Genomic DNA, 21,254 nt, shown 5'->3' with positions numbered 1-21,254 from the left:
CAGTTCCTATTCTTGACTTAAGTTACCCACAATTCACACGGTTCCAAACCAGAAACTTAAGTGTGGCTTTATAACTGGTAGGCAGCCAAGCTAGCAACTGGGTATGGCCCTTCAGTAGCCTTTGAATGGAGTATCAGTTGGCTGTAAGAAGAACTACTTAAAATATTTAATTTCAATATGGTCAGAAACAGGCAATTAGAACAAGCAGTCCTTCAATCAGGCAAAGCAGAGAGAAGAGCAACTCCAACCAAACCAAGAACCACAAGGTTGTGGCATTTTCAAAGGGAATTTAAGTTGGGTCACTAGAATGAATAAATCTGAGATCCTCCAATTAATTTACAAAAACCCTAGATAGAAACTGTGCTTTGGATTGCTGTGACAGTCGCTAAGAGGAGATATCAGTAAGACGGTGTACATACCATAGGCAGGGGCAGCTGTGCTGTAACCATATGGTGTTCCATAGCCTAGTGCAAAGAAGAAGGAGGCAGATCAGTCCAAGACCCAGGGCAATCATCACTGGCCCAATTCACAAGCACCACCTGCTCAGCACCCTAGGCCTGAAGGACTTCTTTCAGATGTTCGACGAATGAGAACCACTGCCAGAATGGTCCCAGTCTAGCCACTCTCTGTGTGCCTGCTTAAGATGTGGGAGCTCCTCACCATGGCCTACAAGGCTCTCCTAGATATGCTAGACTCTCCTACATCTCTTTCTCACTGCACTCACTGACCCCACATTCTATTTTAACTATCAGTTCCTTGTCTGTGTTCCCCACTAGAGTAGCAGAGACCTGGCCAACCTTATCCAGCGTTGCATCATCTGAACCTAGCAGAATGTATGATATATATAGTAGCCACTCACTAAATATACTTTGTTGAATGAAAGAATACTTAAAACCACTCAAACTACCAGTTTCTCAAAGTTGGCAAACAGAACTTTCCAAGTCTCTTCAGAAAGTAGTGAGAGAGCAGGCTGAGGTCTCTATGGTCATTAAAACGGGCATATGAGTCAGGTCGTGAGCCCAAGGGCAAGGTCTATGACTTGCTGATATTTCAATTTCTGGCCCAAGTACAGGGTCTCTCTGTAAATGCTGGTGACTTTGACGACAGCCTCTGGTACCTATGAAAAAGGCCCACATTATTAAGTAAAAGCTAGTACAAAGAAGTTTTTATACCATATTAGTAGGGATTAGAAATATTATCTATATTAACAGAAGCTGCAATCTTTACTCTTTCAGTGAAAGAGCTTAGATATAGGTAATATATAAATAAAAATCACTTGGGGCCAGGTGTGGTGGTTCATGCCTGTAATTCCAGCAATTTTGGAGGCTACAGCAGGAGGACTGCTTGAGCCCAGGAGTTAGAGACCAGCCTGGGCAATATAGTGAGACCCCATCTCTACAGAAAAACAAAAAATTAGCTGGGCATGGTGGTGCATGCCGTAGTCCTGGCTACTCAGGAGGCTGAGGTGGGAGTATCACTTGAGCCCAGGAGGTCGAGGCTGCAGTGAGCCATGATCACACCACTGCACTCCAGGCTGGGCAACAGAGAGAGATCATGTCTCAATAATAACAATAATAACAACTTATTATTCATTTATTAATGAAAAAAATTTATAAAGTAGAACAAGGGCACAAAATCACCATGGCACTTTTACACAGTACCCAAAACAAATGGCGCTTTTTCACATTACAACTCCTTTTTTTTGTAACCATTTCTGCTATTCAGAATGATTTCGTTCCCTCCTTCTCTGGATTACCAACTGCAACTCACCCTTGAGACCAGGATCAATTATCACCTCCTCTACGAAGTCTCCCAGGCTTGCTGTTCTCTTTTGCCCAACCCATGTTACACTTGCATCATACTGCATTGTGTTTATTCAATTATCTGGTCCTACTCCAGGCAGTCACTGGGGCAGAGGCTAGGTCTTCTTTGAATGCCCAGTTCTAAATCTCCTGTTTGAGACAGTGCATTTGAATGTATGCTGAAGAAGTAAACTGCTTTTAGGGAACAACTGAAACAGTTCTGAGGGATGAAAAATTTTTAGTCTACAGTTATAAGTCATTTAACTCAGGCTGAGCACTCACTAAATCATACAGAAGAGGACATATGTAGCTGAAATAAGCAGTAGGAAGAGGAGACAGATCAGAGGCCAAAAAAGAAATTAATGCTTAAAAAAGGTTGGCTATCAAATTTATTCCAGAAAGCAGAAGCTGTTTGGCTAAGGCTGCAGTTCTAAGGATTATACCAAAACCTCCTTACGAAGAAATGAGACCGTAAATACTAACTAGGTCATTAATCAAGCCATTAGAGTCCTGATTCTGACTTCACCTTTTACTAGCAAAGGCGTCTGTGAATGGCACCTGTTATTTAACCTCTCTGAGCTTCAGTGTTCTACGTACAGTAACTGAGTTGCCAGGGGAATTTAATTAAATAATACATGTAAATATACTGACAGCAGTCCCTGCTGCACAGAATATACTCTGCAAATGGCATATAACCTATTCATAATCTAAAGGGACCTAATCTGAATCTTTTCTAGGCTATAAAATAACTTCATTTTTAAAAGCTTTGGGAGACAGGCCTTTCAGGGAGGTCAATGCAATGACACAAGAGAGGAGTTACTATAGAGTAAAGCCTGGCAACCAGCGGCCATAAACAGTTCCTTTCATGATTACCGCCACTGGACCACAGCCATTTACCACTCTAGCAGGCGGTAAATGGTCCGCAGCAACAAGAGACATGACCAGATTAAGCCCCAATAGAACACATCATCAAAGACAAGAAAGATGGTTCATCTCTATAACCTGCCCATCATTGTGAATGAAAGCTTTGCCCTTTCAATAATACATTGAATAAGGCTAAAATTATTAAATATCAGTAGAAATAGTGAGACACACAGAAGACTGTCTTAATTTTAGACACATAAACTATATCACACCATAAGAAATTCATAATCTTTTCCTTTTTCCCCCCAGTGCTCCAGCTAAAAGTCCTAGGAGTTGAGATATCCTTGAAATATCACTCTTCTTTCTATATATTCAATATATCAATTTTGCCTCCTTTATATTCCTCCCATCTGTTCTCTTCTTGTCTCCCCCTATCTTCTTCCCTGCCTCCAGTAGCAATACTATCAATGTCTCTTGCCTGGGTTAGAAGTCTTCAGTAGCCTTTTTTTAACTGAGGCATAATAGATGTACATAGTTCCAGAGTTCATGTGATAATTTAATATACCCATGTAATTTATAAAGATCAAATCAGTGAACTTAGGATACCCATCATCTCAAATATTTGTCCTTTCTTTATGCTAGAACCATTGGAATTCTTCTCTTCTAGCCAGTTTGAAATGTACAATACATTACTGTAAACTATACGCCTTCTAACTGATCTTGGCAATGCTCACACCTATCCCTACAACCTGTTCTTCACACTATAGAAAGACTAACCTTCACAAATAAAGTCTGATCTTGTCACTGTTCTCCTTAGAACCGAATCCATCAAGACTTAACACTGTGCTTTGGGTTCTAAGACCAAAATCCAAATAACGGCCTCCAGGTCTGGAACTGAGTCGTCCAGCTTCAATTCACATCATTCCCCAGTCTCTTCACTTCTGCCGCCCAGTGCTCTCCATATTCCACACATTTTAGACTTCTGCTTCTTCAATTGAGCCAAATTCCCCAACAGCAGCAACACAGGGTCTCTGCACATGCCGTTCCTTCTGTGTGCAACACTCTCCCATCCCAGTCTTCTTTGAGTTAACTCCTATTCATTCTCCAAAGCTCAATTCAAATGTCCCTTCTTCTGGGAAGCATCCAGGGACCCACTAAACTAGACCAGGTTCCTCTGTTACATGCTGTAATAGCAGCATGTCCTTCTTTTTCATCGTACTCATCTCAGTTTCTCGTTGTTACTACTTGATTAATCTATGTCTCACCCTTCAGACTATAAGCTGCATGAGAACAAAATCCATGTCTGCTGTGTGCCAAAGCAGGCATACTCCTTGAGCAGTTCACCTACTAGGATCAGCTTCTAGAAGAATCACTCCAAAGCCACATCATAAAATTTCCCAAATGGCCTAGTCTTATTCTTTCTTAGAGGAAAGCACAAAGTGAACCCTTAGGGATGTTACCTAAAAAACAATGACTGGATAAGAGCCAATCTTCATGACAATTTCATCTTGATCAATATCTACAAGTGGTTTACTTGTCCAGTTAAAAGTACTATACTTTCAATATTGTGAAGAACTTGATTTTAACAAGACAGTTGGATAATCTACTGTTAAAATGACATAAGAATTAGAAGGGAAGGCAGAGAGAAGACATCTCCCAAATCTTCTTTAAGCTATGTGGTGGAATGGAAAGAATATGAACTTTGGAAATGCAAACACCTACATTCAAATCCTTGCTCTGCGGTTTAGTGGTTGCTTCACCCTGAGCTAGCTGCCTTATCTCCCTAAATCCCAGCTTCCCTTCCTTGGAAAATAATTTCTACCTGACGAAACACTGACGAAGATTTAAAACAATTAAATTTAAGTAATTAAATTAAAAACAATTTAATAAGTAAAATTATTTACATGGAAATATCTAGTATATACAGTAAGCTCTGGATAAATGTTTCTTTTTTTTTTTTTTCCTTTGTGTACTTCTTTAGTCTTTGATGGTTCCCAAACATTAAGTTTAGCAAACACTAATAATGCCAGGCTTCACCCTAATTAAGTAACCTCTTAGTAGTTTTTCTCTCCTGTTATACCCAACCTGTCATCTATGTCCTCAATGAATACACCCTGCTCAGACATCCACATTCTCAGTCTATGGAACATCCTTTAATTCCTTGTCAAAATACAGTCCCACAACAAAATGCAACATTGCTCATCTGTCATCTCCCTCCAGGTAGCCTCTCCTCACTCAGCAGATTCCAGGAGAACACCTATGACATTGTGTCAATTCTCTACTTTTAAATTTCTGTGTACATTCACGCCTGTGTTTATATTTACACAAACCCTGTACAAACTCAGAAAATGAAGGGGATGCTATTCTTTGAATTTTGGCCCAGTAAAGGGGGCCAATCTCTTGCAGTTTGTACTATACCTGGAGCTATGTAGCCAGGAGCAGCTGTTGCCCCAACAAAAGCTCCCCTTGTTAGAGTTCCTCTTCCTCTGCCCCGAACAGCTTGGACTGCTGCAGACACAGCCGTATTCACAACACCCTTTGCCTGTTAAAATAACACATTTTCATTACTGAAAGAAATAAGAACCATCTTATTTCTTCTATCTTCTCTTCAATGCACAACCACTATGAGAAACTGTGAGCACGTGGGTGAGACCATGAGCTGTCTGTGATGTTGAACCTTCAATTTATCATCTGAAAAACAAAAATGATACCTACCTTACAGAGATGTTGAGAACATGCAAATAACTTTTCGCTTGAGTGTCACCCAGAAAGAGTTCATTTTCTACACCAAATTTTAGTAATCAATTTATAACCAAAGTCATTTTAGGCTTTACTAAAGTAATCATACACACTTGGTACCTAGGTTCCAAATCCATTAAATTATCTGCCTACAGGCAGAAAATATCTCAGCAACTAACTACATAGAATTAACTGCAAATCTGAGTGGGGCTAGTGGGGGAAAAACATAAAGGGCTAAGACAGGAGGACCAAAGATGAGGATGCCAGTTCCTGCTCTAAGTAACTGGGACCTCGGGAAGGTAATATGATTTCTTTGAGCCCGATTCCTCTGCTGTTTGTGTATGCATGTATCCACTATTAAATATCTTTTTTGTGTGTGTGTGAGACAGAGTCTCGCTCTGTCACCCAGGCTGGAGTGCAATGGTGTGATCTCTACTCAACTGCAACCTCCGCCTCCCAGGTTCAAGCGATTCTCCTGCCTCAGCCTCCCAAGTAGCTGGAATTACAGGCACCCACCACCATGCCTGGCTAATTTTTGTATTTTTAGTAGAGACAGGGTTTCACCGTGTTGACCAGGCTGGTCTTGAAATCCTGACCTCAAGTGATCTGCCCACCTCAGCTTCCTTTCAAAGTGCTGGGATTACAGGTGTGAGCCACTGCATCTGACCCCATTATTAAACAAATAAATACCACTTTGAAAGCCCCTTCTTGCTCTAAAATGCCATAATCTATGGAAATCTCCCCACTAATTAAAAACGTGGATAATGATACCCACTTTGTTCTCCTTAGAGTAGAAAGAGTAACCGAGAATTATAAAATGAGAATAACGATACTTTGTTTTCCTTACTTTAGAGTAGAAAGAACAAGAGAGAACAAATATAAAAACATTCTAAAAGCACAACAGATAATACCGTGAGTAGCAGTAAACAAGACTGTTGAAAAAACCCTTTTCCAAACTGAAATTTTAACAAAATCAAAAGGTGTCTAGTTTCAAATTGAATATATTATACTTACAGAAATGCAACAAAAACTCAAGCTAGAAACAAGATTCCCCACTAAAACTAAGGTGCAAGAAAGTGATGCAATGCCTCAAAGCGTACTCTATGATAAAGTCCACAGTGTCTAAGAAGCTGAAAGAGTCAGAATACACATACACTTATCTCACTCTGAAAATGTACCATCCTTTATTCTTTCCAGGGTAACCTCTACCTCTAGTATGAATGGGCAGGAGACAGTTTCAAGGTTAACTGTGTCATGCACAGGGACTGCCATTTTTGTTTTTCTCTGAAATAAACCAACCCATATATCCAAAATAGATTGTTTCTTGGCCAGCAAGCACATCGAACACATGAGTTTTATAGCTTTCTAGTATTGAAAATGTCTAAAAATGAGTGAACTTCAAGTAGACATCTTTCTCTTTTTAATATGACGTAGTCAAAAGTAGTCAGGAAGCAACAATCTGGCAGTAGCGGAGTGATTCCACACTAATCTAGCTCATGTCTAGTAGAAACAAACTTAACTACCTAATAAATATTTGCACACGGGCTTTTTAAACTAAAATTAACTGACCAAATATAAGAGGTAATATGGGAAAAAATACCATAAAACAAGGTCATAAAACAAGAATCATCTTTCAACTAATTTAGAACATACTTTGTTCTATATTTACCAGAAGATTTTAGAAAAAAAATCTACTTGTTTTCGACATGTGTAACTTAAGGGCTTTAAAAACTTTTTCATCTCAGTAAAAGTAAGTTTCTTCTACCTTTTGGATCCCAGAATGTAGGCAGTGTTTATTATAGCAAATACAAGAAATTTAAATGAATACAAAACAAATTTTAGATGGATACAATATACAATAGTAAAATGTCCATGGCTGTTGGAAGAACCACCTGGTTTTAGAAGGAACCCCTATTGTCAATGACTGTGTTACCACAGGCAAGTATTTCAATTTCTTTGGGACTTGTTTCCTTACCTGTAAAATAAGATCAATTCTATCCTCCTACAATGGACTTAGCATATACAACAGAACCTAAATATAATGTTTAACGTAGAATTAAACAATCTAAGCTTCCTTTTATCAGTTTAAGCATTTTTAATTTCTATCATATAATATATTCAGATGTTATGTTATTATACCAGGACTCTCCATGAGGCACAATGTGTCTTATATCTACTGACGCAACTCTTTCCCTCACTGTCAGGCATATGGTGTATGACTAGAAAATGTTTTTTGAATGCATAAATGAATGGATGGAAGAATCTCATATCCATAAGCATGTAATTAGAGGGCCATCTTTTCTAAATACCTTGCTAAGATCCTGGACATTCAGTAGCGCTGACATTTTCCAATGTCAGTAATGAACAGAAGCAATACAGCACCAAATTTTATGCGGTCTGCAAGGAAACCCAAAGTAAACAATGCAAAAGGACAAAACTGCAAAGGAACTGGAAGAGCACCTGCAGGCTGATGAAAGCAAAGCCCCAGGTGCTCCTGGCAGCTTCCCCAAACTAAACTGTTTAGAACTCATTAAGGTCCAAATCACCTCAAAACTTGACTTCATCAAGAATGACTTCAACCCTCCAAATAATGCTAATAGCCTCATATATACATATACATATAAATATACATGTACATATATATTTTGTTTACGAAGACCATAGAACAGGTAACCACCAATCAGATTTATATTATTCATGACCTAACCCAAAGCAAAGGTTGCCAAGTCCGAGAAAAAGAAACAACTTCAGAAAAAGCTAAAATGGCACATGGACAGGAAAGAAAATTTAATTCCTGTAACATTTTTCCCAGGTTCTGCAAAGGTTTAATGTTTACTCATACCTGAGGGATAATCTTCTTTTTCTTATTATTTGCCGCATTGGGTCCAGAAAACAGCTTCTCCAAGGCAGCTAAAGCTGCACTCGCCTTTGCCACTTTCTTATTTGGACCTGCGCCTCTGAATTTCTGTCCATCTACTTCTACCTACAATCAAGAATAACACCTTGCAATTACCCCATGCAATTCCTCTATGTGCTTTTAATTTAAATAGATTATGACATAGAAAAACCAAAAATCAAACAGTGCCACAAGAACTGACTCAGTCTAAAACTTTACATGAAGTTCAGGATATCCTATGTCTTTGAGAAGAAAGATAAGGCTAGGTTGTGTCTGGCTACACACCTCCATTACAAAGCGCTTGTCATGGCTTCCACCAGTCTCTGAGATGAGTTCATACTTGAGACCTCTTCTTTTTTCATTGAGCTCCATTACAGGGTTTTTGCCACTTGCTGTGAGGATAGGGCCCTGAGTTCTTACCTATAAGAGAAAGGGAATCTGAAGGTTCAATCAAGTAAGATTTTAGAATATTACATTTCTTGTTAATACAATTATGCCAAGAAGGAGGCTCAAAAATTCACTTTAAAGCACTCAGGGGCTAGAATGAGTCACCTCTGTACACAAATGGCAAAATATCATTAAAGCTATAAAAACTCTACAAGCAGTAAACATTGCAGTCATCTGACCAGCCTTCTTTCGAAGCAGTATTCAAGACCAATGCAACCATGCCACTGTGGGCCACTCCAGGCTCTGCTCTGTAGTGTTCATGATCTAAGAATAATACTTTAAATTACTAATAACGAGAAGAGAACAGTTTGGATTCACATGATGCCTGAGGGTTCATTTTTCTTCTTTAGGGTTAGGAAGAAATAACTCTCAATTTGCGATGTTAGAGGGGAAATGTTCCTATACACCTCTCAGTCACTCTAAACAGATTTAAGGGGACCTAAGGTAAAAACAGTTGGCTATAGACTACGGATTCTGAAATTTTAAAATAACAATAAAGGCAGTCACTTCCTACCCTCAAGGAGCTAAAGTGTAGTGGGAGGGACAGATATCATCACTGCAAAATAACGCATGTTAGAGAGCAGATATATGCTATGGAAATAACTGATTTGAGGAAGGATAAGAATAGAAGTGAAATAATTCATGTCAGAGCATGAAGGTGCAAATGAAAACAGAGGCTAGCATCAAAAACAAATAAATCCACAAAATACAACTATAATTTTGAGAAAGGAGAAACCAAAAGATAGAGCACTTTTTGAGGTCAGAGATCATGTCTGTAATTCCACCACACAAGAAATGCTGAACACACAAAATACATGCCCAAAAGTGTTAATTTTTTTTTATTTTTTATTTTTGAGACGGAGTCTCGCTCTGTGGCCCAGGCTGGAGTGCAGTGGTGCAATCTTGGCTCACTGCAACCTCCACCTCCCAGGTTCAGGTAATTCTCCTGCCTCAGCCTCCCAAGTAGCTGGAATTATAGGCACCTGCCACCACACTCGGCTAATTTTTGTATTTTTAGTAGAGACAGGGTTTTACCACGTTGGCCAGGGTGCACTCAAACTCCTGACCTCAGGTGAGCCGCCTGCCTCAGCCTCCCAAAGTGCTGGGATTACAGGTGTGCACTACCACGCCTGGCCCAAAGTATTAAGTATTAATATATAAACCTAATGAAAATCAAGATTCTATCAGTAAAGTATCCTGTGCAGGTTTGATAAGTGGTTAACGCTTTAGAGGTGAACCATCAAAGGACAATTTTTAAGGACAAGTTTAAAAACATCAATAACATCAATAAACATCTTTTCCTGATGGGTTTTTATAATCTGCATTTTCTGAATTTCAAGGCAAATTTCTAGTCACTGTCTTTAAAAGATAATGAGTGATTTTTGAAACTAGGTCTATAGTAATCACTCTATGCTTTCCAAACCTGAAATCATGTCTACAAAAATGAGTCGTCATAAAAAATCTGAATTTTAATAAATTACTATTATTCTAAATGAGGAAATAAATAAGAGCTTTCTTTTCTCCTTGCTTCCCACCATTACTACAATATATAGAAACAAAATATAAATGTAGTCACTACCAAAACTTTTTGTGTCAGTGTGGCTCCTACTAGCACAGCCCACACTGCTCTCTTCAATTACCTTTGTACTTAATGGTCTGGACCTCATAATTAATGAGCCCTTTTTTTTTTTTTTTGAGACGGAGTCTCGCTCTGTCACCCAGGCTGAAGTGCAGTGGCATCATCTCGACTCACTGCAAGCTCCGCCTCCCAGGTTCACGCCATTCTCCTGCCTCAGCCTCCCGAGTAGCTGGGACTACAGGCGCCCGCCACCATGCCTGGCTAATATTTTCATATGTTTTTTAGTAGAGACAGGATTTCACCATGTTAGCCAGGATGGTCTCGATCTCCCGACCTCGTGATCTGCCTGCCTCGGCCTCCCAAAGTGCTGGGATTACAGGCGTGAGCCACCACACCCAGCCAAGCCCTTTTTTCTTTTAATAGATATAACATTGTCAGCAAAACAACATCTTGACCTGTGATTGCCACCTGTAATGACTGGTCCCTCTGAGCAGCCAGCCATGACATCATCTGTCCTCTATAGCATCACACGAAGTGCCAAGTGTGGCTTTCTCAGGCTTCAGCCCCATCAATCCTGTCCACACTGGCCCACTTGGCACTTCTTAAACATTTACTTTCACAACTCAAAGTCATCATACCTCCTCTTCCTTTAGTCCAGAATGCTTTCTCTTCCCCACACAGCAAAACTCATCATCTGAAGCCTTGCTGTTCTGCGTGATTGTGTAAGCGTATGTCTAAGAGTCTCACCACCCCTTCCTCCTTCAAGATTTGACATGATTACATTCATTTTGCCATCACAGTGCTTATCGCATTATATTGCCATTTGTTATAAACATGTCTTTTTACCCTTTTAGCCTGGGAGCAGCTCTAGGCTCTGCACACAACTTCTGCAACACTTGGCACTAAGCAGGTATTAAAAGGGCTTTATGGACTGAAAAAAATAGTTTACTAATTAAGTCCTTAATAAATACTTATTCGTACAAATGACAAAGTAAACATTTTTTTTATGTAAGCTCTTGCTGTTACTTTAAAGCTAATGTTCTTTACATAGACTGCAGTAAACATGGGTTCCATGAACTCCCCAATGTATTGTGTATACTCAGTACTTGGATTTCATCCCATTCTATTATCGGTGACAATAAGTTCACAGGTCAGGACTTAATTAGGGTCTGAGGTACATACTGTGTCAGGCTATGCCTTCCTTCAGGGCTGGACCAACTAAATGATGACCCAATGCACCCCACAGCTTAGCATAAACTTCAAATAATCCCAGTTTCCTCCACTACATCTTGTAGTTTTCTGCCCATCAGTTATTGCAGATAGTCTTGGTATGTTATGAAATGTTGGAAGCAGCTTCCATGGCCAGCAATCAGGAAATACGAGTTCAATTAGGGTATACTCAAATGTTGTGCAATTTACAGATATTTTTAAAGTGAAAAAAATCAAGATATAAAACTGCATGAAAATATGACTGCCTTTATAGAGATTCATTAAAAAAACTGGATGGAAATAAACCAAAATAATAATTATGTCTGTCTCAGTAATATATGTACAGGTTTGTATACGCTTTTTATTTATACTTTTCCACATCTCTCAAATTTCCTACAATGCACATACATATTACTTTTTTTCTGAGAAAAAAATAAGTATACCTCTAAGGTACTGGAGGTTTCAGTTGTAGAATTTCCAGTATTATTGCTTGAGTTTGAAGACACTGTTTCATTTTTACTTTCATTATCTGATTTTTCATCGGAACTCATACATTCAATATCTGCATCAAAGCCTGTTGGATATCCCATTGCCTGCAATACCTGTACAAATTACATTAAGATGCAGTTTTATTCAGACACGAGAAACCAGGGAATAGACAAAACATTGAGAACAAAAGTTTCAAACTCATAGCGTTTGAACCATAAAACACCTTGCAGGAAGAGCGAGATGGTACTAAATCTCTAAGTCCTTGGTTCAATAGGGTATACCTACCAGGGTAGCACCATGGAAAAATGGGGAAAACCTCCTCAGGGTAATTGAGTTTAAATACAGGATGACAAATATAAACCTGACGCTACTCCTGGTTCATTTAATTTGGAGGTGAGAGGTAGAGAAAATAAAGAGGATAGCTAGGTTCAAACCAATAGGATACAGACAAAAATAGCATACTGTAAAAAGTACCCTGGTCTAGAAAGGAAAAAATCTGAGAGTCTAATCCTGTATTTCTTTTCTGGCCCTCAATTTTCCAAACTACAAAACAGGAAGACTGTATTGGTTGACCTCTAAGTTCTATGACTCAATCCATTAGGAGAAATTGGCCCAGAAAGGCAATCAAGAAATTTTTTATCTTCAAACCAACTTGCCTGTCAATTACAAAGTAACATCTAAAACTTTCTACTTTGCTTCCAACATAAACCACAATCAAAACTTAAAAGATTCAGTCTCAGCCAGATGCAGTGGCTCATGCCTGTAATCCCAGCACTTTGGGAAGCCGAGGCGGGTGGATCATTTGAGGTCAGGAGTTCGAGACCAGCCTGGCCAACATGGTAAAACCCAGTCTCTACTAAAGTTACAAAAATTAGCTGGGTGTGGCGGTGCACGCCTGTAATTCCAGCTGCTTCAGATGCTAAGGCAGGAGAAGTGCTTGAACCTGGGAGGCAGAGGTTGCAGTGAGCCAAGATTGCGCCACTGCACTCCAGCGTAGGCAACAGAGCAAGGCTCTGTCTCAGGGAAAAAAAAAAAAAAAAAAACGCAAAAACAAGATTCAGTTTCTAGGTTTATTCTCTATACTAAGTAAGCCAGTAACAATTTTAGTCTTGTATTTCCATCCTTCTCTCTCAAGGGTTGATTATGGCTACCTCCAATGTTCAAACTTGTTATACTTTCATTCGATCCTTAGGATTTTTCTTACTTTTTCGAAATAAAGCTTTAAGAACAATGTGTATGTGTGTGTGCATGACAGGCATGCTCACACAGGTGAGTGCCTTTTAATACCTTCCTGATTATACTGCTTTTTAGATGTTTACAAGAGAATATGTTCACATTTTGTAAGCCTCTTTCAAAGGAAGTTGATATAGCTTTGTCACTAATTAGAGGCTTACGCCAGAGGATATAGGGATAGATTCCTAAAGACCCTTGCATTCGTTTCCACTTTTAACTGTTTTAAGTTGCTGAGATTTAAAAGCAACATCGTATATCTTTATAATAACAACTGTACGTAATAGGTGTTCCAAAAAATGGTTATGGTGACCACACAAATGAGAAGCCAGCCTTTACAAACAATCACATCTTGTATAAAGGATTTTGCCAATATAAATAAAACAGTGTTACCCTAAACCAAAAAACGGACCTACATAGAATTCTGTACCAAGAGAACTTGAAATTAATTCACACAATTCATATGGATAACTTGGCATTCTTATCATAAATAAATGTCTTGTATTTGCTTGGGAGTAAAGCCAAGAACCCTTTTTTTAACATCTTAAGTTCTGAAAGTGCTCAGGTAGTACTTTATACTAAGTACATTAACATCATTTGTTTATATCCTTATTAATATTTGATTTTAAAAACACCTTCTCCACTGTCTGAGTCCTGTAAGTATGCTCTCTCTGAGAAATCGCATCTCCGAGAATAGCTATCATTCCAAATTAACACTAGCCAACACAGGCTGCAAGTCAAAAGCCAAACATCACAAATAAGTTTGATTTGTGTATTCCAATAAAAGCTAAAGACATTCATCTTTTCTTAACACAGACAATAAAAATAGGCTAATATACATTATTTAACACTTCTCTCCATCCTTTTCTCACATATCAGATTCGCTTATTATTACAGCAACGTATTTCAATACGTTTACAAATATTTTATATAACTGGTGGATTATATCTCAGGGAAGTGTCCAACACAGTGTAACCAAGAAATTCAAATTAAATCATTTTTTATGAACAGTTATTCTAAGAGTATTTACTAGCATATGCTAAGAAGTCAAAAAAGCAGAGTTCTCAGACCTCTGCAACTGATATTCTCTTCTTAACCAAACTCTAGACAGGATCCGCTGAGCCATGTTTTTATCTAGGCCCCATCCTTGGGCCTTGTCCTTAAGAGCCACGTTGTAACAAGAATCCTGCTAAATTGGTTTAGCCAGAATCCCTCACCCTCAATATTTAATCACCCTTAATCACCCTTGGTATCTGATCAAATTTCCTCATCCCCCACTGATACGGTTTGTGTCCTCACCCAAATCTCATGTCAAATTGTAATCCCGAATGCTGGAGGCGGGGCCTGGTGGGAGGTGATTGGATCATAGGGGCAGTCTCTAATGGTTTAGCACCATCCCTAGTGCTGTCTCATGACACAGTTCTCAAGAGATCTGGTTGATTTAAAAGTATGTGGCACCTCCTCGCCCTTCTCTCTTCCTTCTGCTCGGGCCACATAAGATGTGCCTGCTTCCCCTCCCACCATGATTAAAAGTTTCCTGAGGTCTCCCTAGAAGTCACTATGCTTCCTGTACAGCCTGCAGAATCGTGAGCCAGTTAAATCTATTTCCTTTAAAAATTACCCAGTCTCAGGAATTTCTTTATAGCAGTGCAAGAATGGACTAGCATGCCCATCACTGCCCAGGTGGTATCTGAATACCCTGGCCTGTTCTGAGCAAGAATCCTGATAGGTCCCGTTTAGCCAGAAATTACCCCTTCATCCTGATGCTTCCCCTTAGTAATTTTCCATCCACTGATCCATCCCTGTTCCTTGGCTACAAATCCTCACTTGTCCATGTTGAACTCGGAATTGAGCCCAGTTCCATACCGAGGTCTCTTTTCGTTATTGCAGTAATAGTTCCTGAGTACACACTTTTTTTCTTACTGTTTTAACAACTGTCCAGCTCTGGTTTTCTTTGACAGAACCAAGTTTGTTTGGAATCCATGTTAATTCTAAAAAAAACCAGTATACCAAAGAAAAGTGAATTTCAAGTATCTGGCAAACAAATTCAAACCTAATACATCAACTGAGCTTAAAAATGACAAGATCACTCATGGAAACAAGGTGACTGGGAAATCATCTGTGTGTAACCAAATCCCCCTCTTCCTGGAAGAGGGCTGGCGTTAGCAAAGGCTGAGACTGAGAACGATGATCCCCTCGAATACTAAGGGCCAAGAGTGAAAAGAAAAGCACTCTACATCATGGCTCTCTACTCAAAAGAGAGTAACATCCATGGCTTATGTATGATAGAGATCTGATTTCATCAGATTCTCAGGCAATTTGATGTCTCTAAGAACCTCTCCAAAGAGCCTTCCCTTCACCTTCCCCCTTCTAGCTGATCTTTTCCTCACAATGACTAAGATTCTTTTCATGTAATATGGATGATTATGACCCAAAGGTATCCTTTGTGGGGGGCTGCCAGGATAGAGAAGTGGAAGAGTGAAGGGAAGACTGGCCACTAATTCTCCATCACTTTAGGGTGCTTGCTGCTCTGCAGCCAGGCCAGACTCATGCGAAACAACTGATTTCTTCTTTTCTTTTGATTTGATTCTCTGGTGTGATTTGTCTTAATAGGTACACAACCCTCACCAAGCAATTGAGTAAGAACTAAAAGGATTTTTATTCAGTCGGACCTACTTTCATAAACACGTTAGATGCAAAATTCTTTCTCATTTATAAACAACGCATAACATGTGATATAACCTTTATGGATGACAATTTGGCAATATATGTCTGGCATATAATAAGAATTCCAATGCATTTTTTAAACAAATTAATGAATCACTAAAATGTATTGACCTTTTGACCCAGTAATTCTATCTCTAGAATATATCTTAAGGAATCATCAGACAAATTCAAAAAGATTTTTTGTAAAGCAATAAAATGGAAGAATCTAAATCCAAAATGATTAGTTACATTATGATAATGTAACAGACCATCTGCTAATAATGAAATGTTAGACTATCACTAAAAATAAGAGCAATCTTTGAGTTAGCTATTTAAAAATTCATAATACATTTTTAGATGAAGAGAGTATCGGCTGGGCGCGGTGGCTCAAACCTGTAATCCCAGCACTTTGGGGGGCCAAGGTGGGAGGATCACCTGAGTTCAGGAGTTCAAGACCAGCCTGACCAATATGGCGAAACACTGTCTCTACTAAAACTATAAAAATTAGCTGGGTGTGGTGGCAGGTGCCTGTAATCCCAGCTACCCAGGAGGCTGAGGCAGGAGAATCACTGGAACCCAGGAAGCAGAGGCTGCAGTGAGCTGAGACTGCGCCACTGCACTCCAGCCTGGGCAACACAGCAAGACTCCATCTAAGAAAGAAAGAAAGAAAGATCCTATTTTTAAAAAATACATTTTTACAGACATTATGTAGGTTCACCATTCCTTATCTGAAACCCTTAGTGCCCGGTTGTTTTGAGAATTCATAATTTTTCAATTCTGACAGCTAATACAATACATATACCACATATTTTCCAAATCCCCAGTGGATTCTCAGGTGCTGCCCCATGTTTATGCAAAGGAACATATAAAATAATCACACTAAATAGAACACTAAAGACTAAAAATAGCTCCCTATCAATTCAGGTCATGTTTTGCCACCAGGTAATTTACATCAAACCTAGGGAAATTTTTTTCATTTTTAATGCTTTCTGAAGTTAGAATTGTAAGTTAAAATAAGAAGGCTTGGAAGAATAAATACCAAAATGTTAATGGTTATTATTTCTGGGCATTAGAACTATGAATTTTTTCCCCTCATTTTCTAAACCATTTATAACAAACACACATTATGCATTTATAACAAGATTTTAAAAGCCAAAAGTAACTTTTAGAAAACAAGACATAAAATAAAAAATCTATGAAGACCTTAGGGAGAACAATCTACCTCAAAATAGCAAATTCTGGAATAAAGCTATCGGGTCATAAACCTGAGATGTGAGAGGCCTAGAAAAGACTGCAGGCCACTTGAGACTGACAGCTAGTAATAGGTTTTCATATCATATAGCTGATAAACCAAAGAAAGTAAGCAGAGTTTTTCAAACCTTCAAAGCTAGTTTACTCTGATTCGTAATTCATTTTACATGAATGGATCAAAAGTTTAGTTTATCCCATTTTCAAAAAGGGAAAATCTTAACTCTTCATAAATTTCAGATTTACCAGTTACTGCACATTCTACCCAAAATGCCACTCAAGGTAAATAAAAGTATGAAGGCCATCTACCCACCACACCAGTCACAAGAAACCATTAAGAATTTCTTCAGGTCCAGTGTCATTCAGATTATAACTGATATCTACATTTCCAAAATTTGTCAGGGAGCTTAACTTAATCCCAAGCTTACAGGCCCTCCATGTTTACCAAAAGCTCAGGTGAATAAAACATAATATTTGGAATTGAAGACAAAAGCATACCCTGTCCAACCAAGTTCCATTATATCATAAAAAGATATCACTGCATCAAATGAAAACAGCATCCAAATCTTGTCACATTGCAAAATTTGCCACTCTACTCGCTCTCCCAAATTTTACTGAATTAGAATTTGCTATGAGGCCACTAGCTTATGTTAAAGGTTACTGTACTAAACAACCCACAAAATTTATCACTGTATCGTAGATGCCTTTAAAAGAGATCACTGATGTCCTTGGTTTGTGAAGATCTACCCAAGGATAAATGCCCACCCGATCAAATACCACAACTGTGACTCTCATAACCAAATTCTCTGGACTTAAGACAAAGAGAGTGAACTGTATATTTCACAAGCTTTTTGTGTCAGCTGCTACAGAACTTAGCTCTAAACTTGTGGCTCATTCTCAGTGTATGTTGTTATTAAACTGTATGTTTAGTCTTATTCCTGGATTTACTTTTCCCCTCATTGTTAGTTTTCTTTTTCTGCCTCATTTTAAATTCATACTCTTTCATCATACTTTAGATATCCCTTTTCTAGTGAAGACAGAGCATAAGTACTATGTAGTGTTTGGTATTTTTAAAGCTTAGTGATTGTTTTTCTGCATGTATTGTTCTCATCAGTATCTGACATCTACACGCTTCTTTGTATATTTGTTGTCTATCTTCCCATCCTATACACACTAGAATGTAAGCTCCATGAGAGCAGGAACTTTGTTTCATTAACTGTCATATCCCCGGTAGCTAGGATGGTGTTCACATCTACATTAATAATATATACAAAATGACCATGAAAATAGTCCAATTATAACGTATGCCATACTGTTACATAAAATAACTTTTCTTAAGTGAATTGAATCTGATCTTCAGTCTACATGATCTTTAACATTTTTGCACTAGTCTGCAAGAGGTCAAATATACTTATAGAGAGATCCCATTACTTGGAAATTTTCTACAAACCTACATGCATAACTGGTCATTATTCCCTATGGAAATATTCTAAAAATACAGATGAAGCACCATATACAAAGATACTGATCAAATTTATAATAGAAACAATCTGAAATAAGCAAAATATCCAATGATAGGAGAATGTTTAAACAAATAGCTTACTCGCAGCATGTTAATCGTACAGCCATTAAAAATTATTTATGAAGATTTTCATAATGAGGAAAAACAGTAATGAAACATTACAAGAAAAACAGGAGATAAAATTACATATATACTGTGAGCTCACTTAAAAAATAAACAGCAAAATAGAAAATGATTGGAAATAAACCAACATACTAGATACAAATACTAATGGTCTTTGCTTCAACAATGGTCAGTTGACGTATTTTAATTTCTTTACTTCTTTCTATATTTTCCAAATTTTATATAATTACCACATAATATTTTACAACAACAAAACTTTGTTATCCAGAAGTAACAAAAGTCTATATATAATAATATTGCTATTAAAATGCTTAAAAAATGATAATTTATTATAGGAAAATAAGCATATTATTTGGAACATAAAATAAGAAAGCATTGCGAAGTAAAACAAATACTGTACCTTCACCGCTACGTGAAGTTTTGCTGTCTTCTTGGATGGTCCTGAGGCTTCATATGTTGTGCCATCTACATCTACAGACATTGTGAAGACTGGGGCATGAACAGGGCCAGACTGAGATAAAAGCTTATACTGAAGCCCAGGCCTGATCTGATTTAGCCTCATTAATGCATTCATAAGGTCTATTGCTTTACTATCCAGAACTGTTAAAGAAAGAGGAATGAGGTCAGAAATTAACTAGAAGGTAATCAGTAACTGCTGTAAATTCACCAGATTTTTTTAAAATGAGGATTTCAAAACACACAGATTACCCTCATAAGTAATTCTAAAATTACTATGCTAACATCACTATAAAAATGGTATGCATTATTTAACTACACATTAACTTTCGCTTGTCAATATTCATATATCCTAAGCAAAAAAGCTTGGAAACAAAAAAGTTATTCAATTATCAATTGCTCAGTTAAGATCTAGTCTGAAAACTCTAATTCAAATCAATCAAATTCTTCACTTTTTGGCCAGGCACAGTGGCTCATGCCTGTAATCCCAGCACTTGGAGAGGCCGAGGAGGGTGAATTGCTTGAACTCAGGAGTTCAAGAACAGCCTGGGCAACTTGGCGAAATTCTGTCTCTACCAAAAATACAAAAACTTGGCAGGGTGTGGTGGCATGCACCTGTGATCCCTGCTATTTGAGAAGGCTGAGGTTGAAGGATCACTTGAGCCCAGGAGGTGGAGACTGCAGTGAGCCGAGATCATGCCACAGAACTCCAGTCTCGGTGAGAACCGATCTCATTAAAAAAAAAACCTTCACTTCTAATTTTTCCATCTGAGGCTACAAGTTCTCTCTAGTTTGCATCTATAAGAATAAAGGTTTTACACACTTTTCCTTAAGTTTCGTTTCATCTTCTTATTGGGGTCTTTATCATCCCCTAATCCATCTTCAAATGGCCTCTTTAGAGCTGAAGACCCAGCACCTAAAAAAAATTATGAGGGATTCATTATCAGTCAAAACAACAATTCCCTTACCGTACCACATGTATCTAACATGTTCAGGTAGGAAAATCTTAGGAATCACACCAAGGATCATACAGCTTTTTCACTGATCAGTTAAGTTACCATTTATTTATAATCTAGAAAAGCAAATTTTTTTAAAGCAAATCTTGAAACAATATTATCACTTTTTATATTTATTTTTTTCCATTTATTCATATATACACACCAATATCTATGCCTATGGCATGGTCTGAATATGTTCCCCCAAAATTCACATGTTGGAACTTAATCCCCAGTGCAGTGGGATTAGGAGGTGGGGAACCTGGAAGGTGATGAGGTTATGGGGGTGGAGCTTTATAAATTTGAAAAGATGCCTGAGAGGGACTGTTTGCCCCTTCTGCCATGTGGGGATGCACAGCAGGCACCATCTATGAGGAATGAGCCCTCACGAGACAGCAAATCTGCTGAAGCCTTGATTTTGGACTTTCAAGCCCCTGAGGGCAATAAATTTCTGTTACTTGTAAGTTACCCAGTCTAAGGTATTTTGTTTTAGCAGCCACACAGACAGCATATATTCACATTATATGCATGAAGAGAAAAAGTCTAGAAGGCTATGTATCAAAATGTTAAAAAGTAGTTACCTCTGGTAGGATTTATTTTTACTTAATATCATTTCAAACATCTCTAAAATTTAACATTTATAACTTGTATAAACTTTAGAAGTCCACATGTTAAATCTTATACCTTTGGAAATCTGACTATCAAACTATAAAATATCCTTCTGCCTCTTCAAATCCTATTCAAAATTGTATTTACAGTTCACCTCCTCTATAAAAATGTTCTCTCATATCAAAGAGTTTTTATGGTATCAGAAATGTAAAGTCTTGTATCATTGTCTATTTCATATTTCTTGTGTGTCTTCAGTGCTCTTTGAAGGTCAAAGATATTTTCTCCTTGTCTTGTATCTTACAAACTACCTTAACACAAGACTTAGAAGCAACACAATGAG

At 38.1% G+C, this 21,254-nt stretch overlaps 1 protein-coding gene across 14 annotated transcripts in view; it reads right to left on the bottom strand.

The window, feature by feature from the left end:
- Positions 1-21,254, bottom strand: part of STRBP (spermatid perinuclear RNA binding protein) — a 75,001-nt gene that overhangs the window by 18,210 nt on the left and 35,537 nt on the right. For 11 of the 14 annotated variants that reach the window (XR_012424407.1, XR_284479.4, XM_065530105.1 and 8 more), the window contains 7 exons: positions 20,134-20,226; positions 19,255-19,454; positions 11,980-12,138; positions 8,587-8,721; positions 8,248-8,388; positions 5,085-5,208; positions 420-464 (listed from right to left, as the gene is read on the bottom strand). Coding sequence is in view for 12 of the 14 variants with exons in the window: in XM_065530105.1 (XP_065386177.1) it covers positions 420-464; positions 5,085-5,208; positions 8,248-8,388; positions 8,587-8,721; positions 11,980-12,138; positions 19,255-19,454; positions 20,134-20,226 (897 nt within the window). In the remaining 2 variants the exon portion in view is untranslated. The remainder of the gene's footprint in view (positions 1-419; positions 465-5,084; positions 5,209-8,247; positions 8,389-8,586; positions 8,722-11,979; positions 12,139-19,254; positions 19,455-20,133; positions 20,227-21,254) is intronic. The other 3 variants (XM_045372589.3, XM_074016613.1, XM_005580822.2) reach the window with 2 other exon arrangements.

The sequence above is a fragment of the Macaca fascicularis genome, chromosome 15 (assembly GCF_037993035.2).
Source record: "Macaca fascicularis isolate 582-1 chromosome 15, T2T-MFA8v1.1".
Classification (NCBI taxonomy): Eukaryota; Metazoa; Chordata; class Mammalia; order Primates; family Cercopithecidae; genus Macaca; species Macaca fascicularis.
This window is presented reverse-complemented; position numbering and strand designations above follow the sequence as displayed.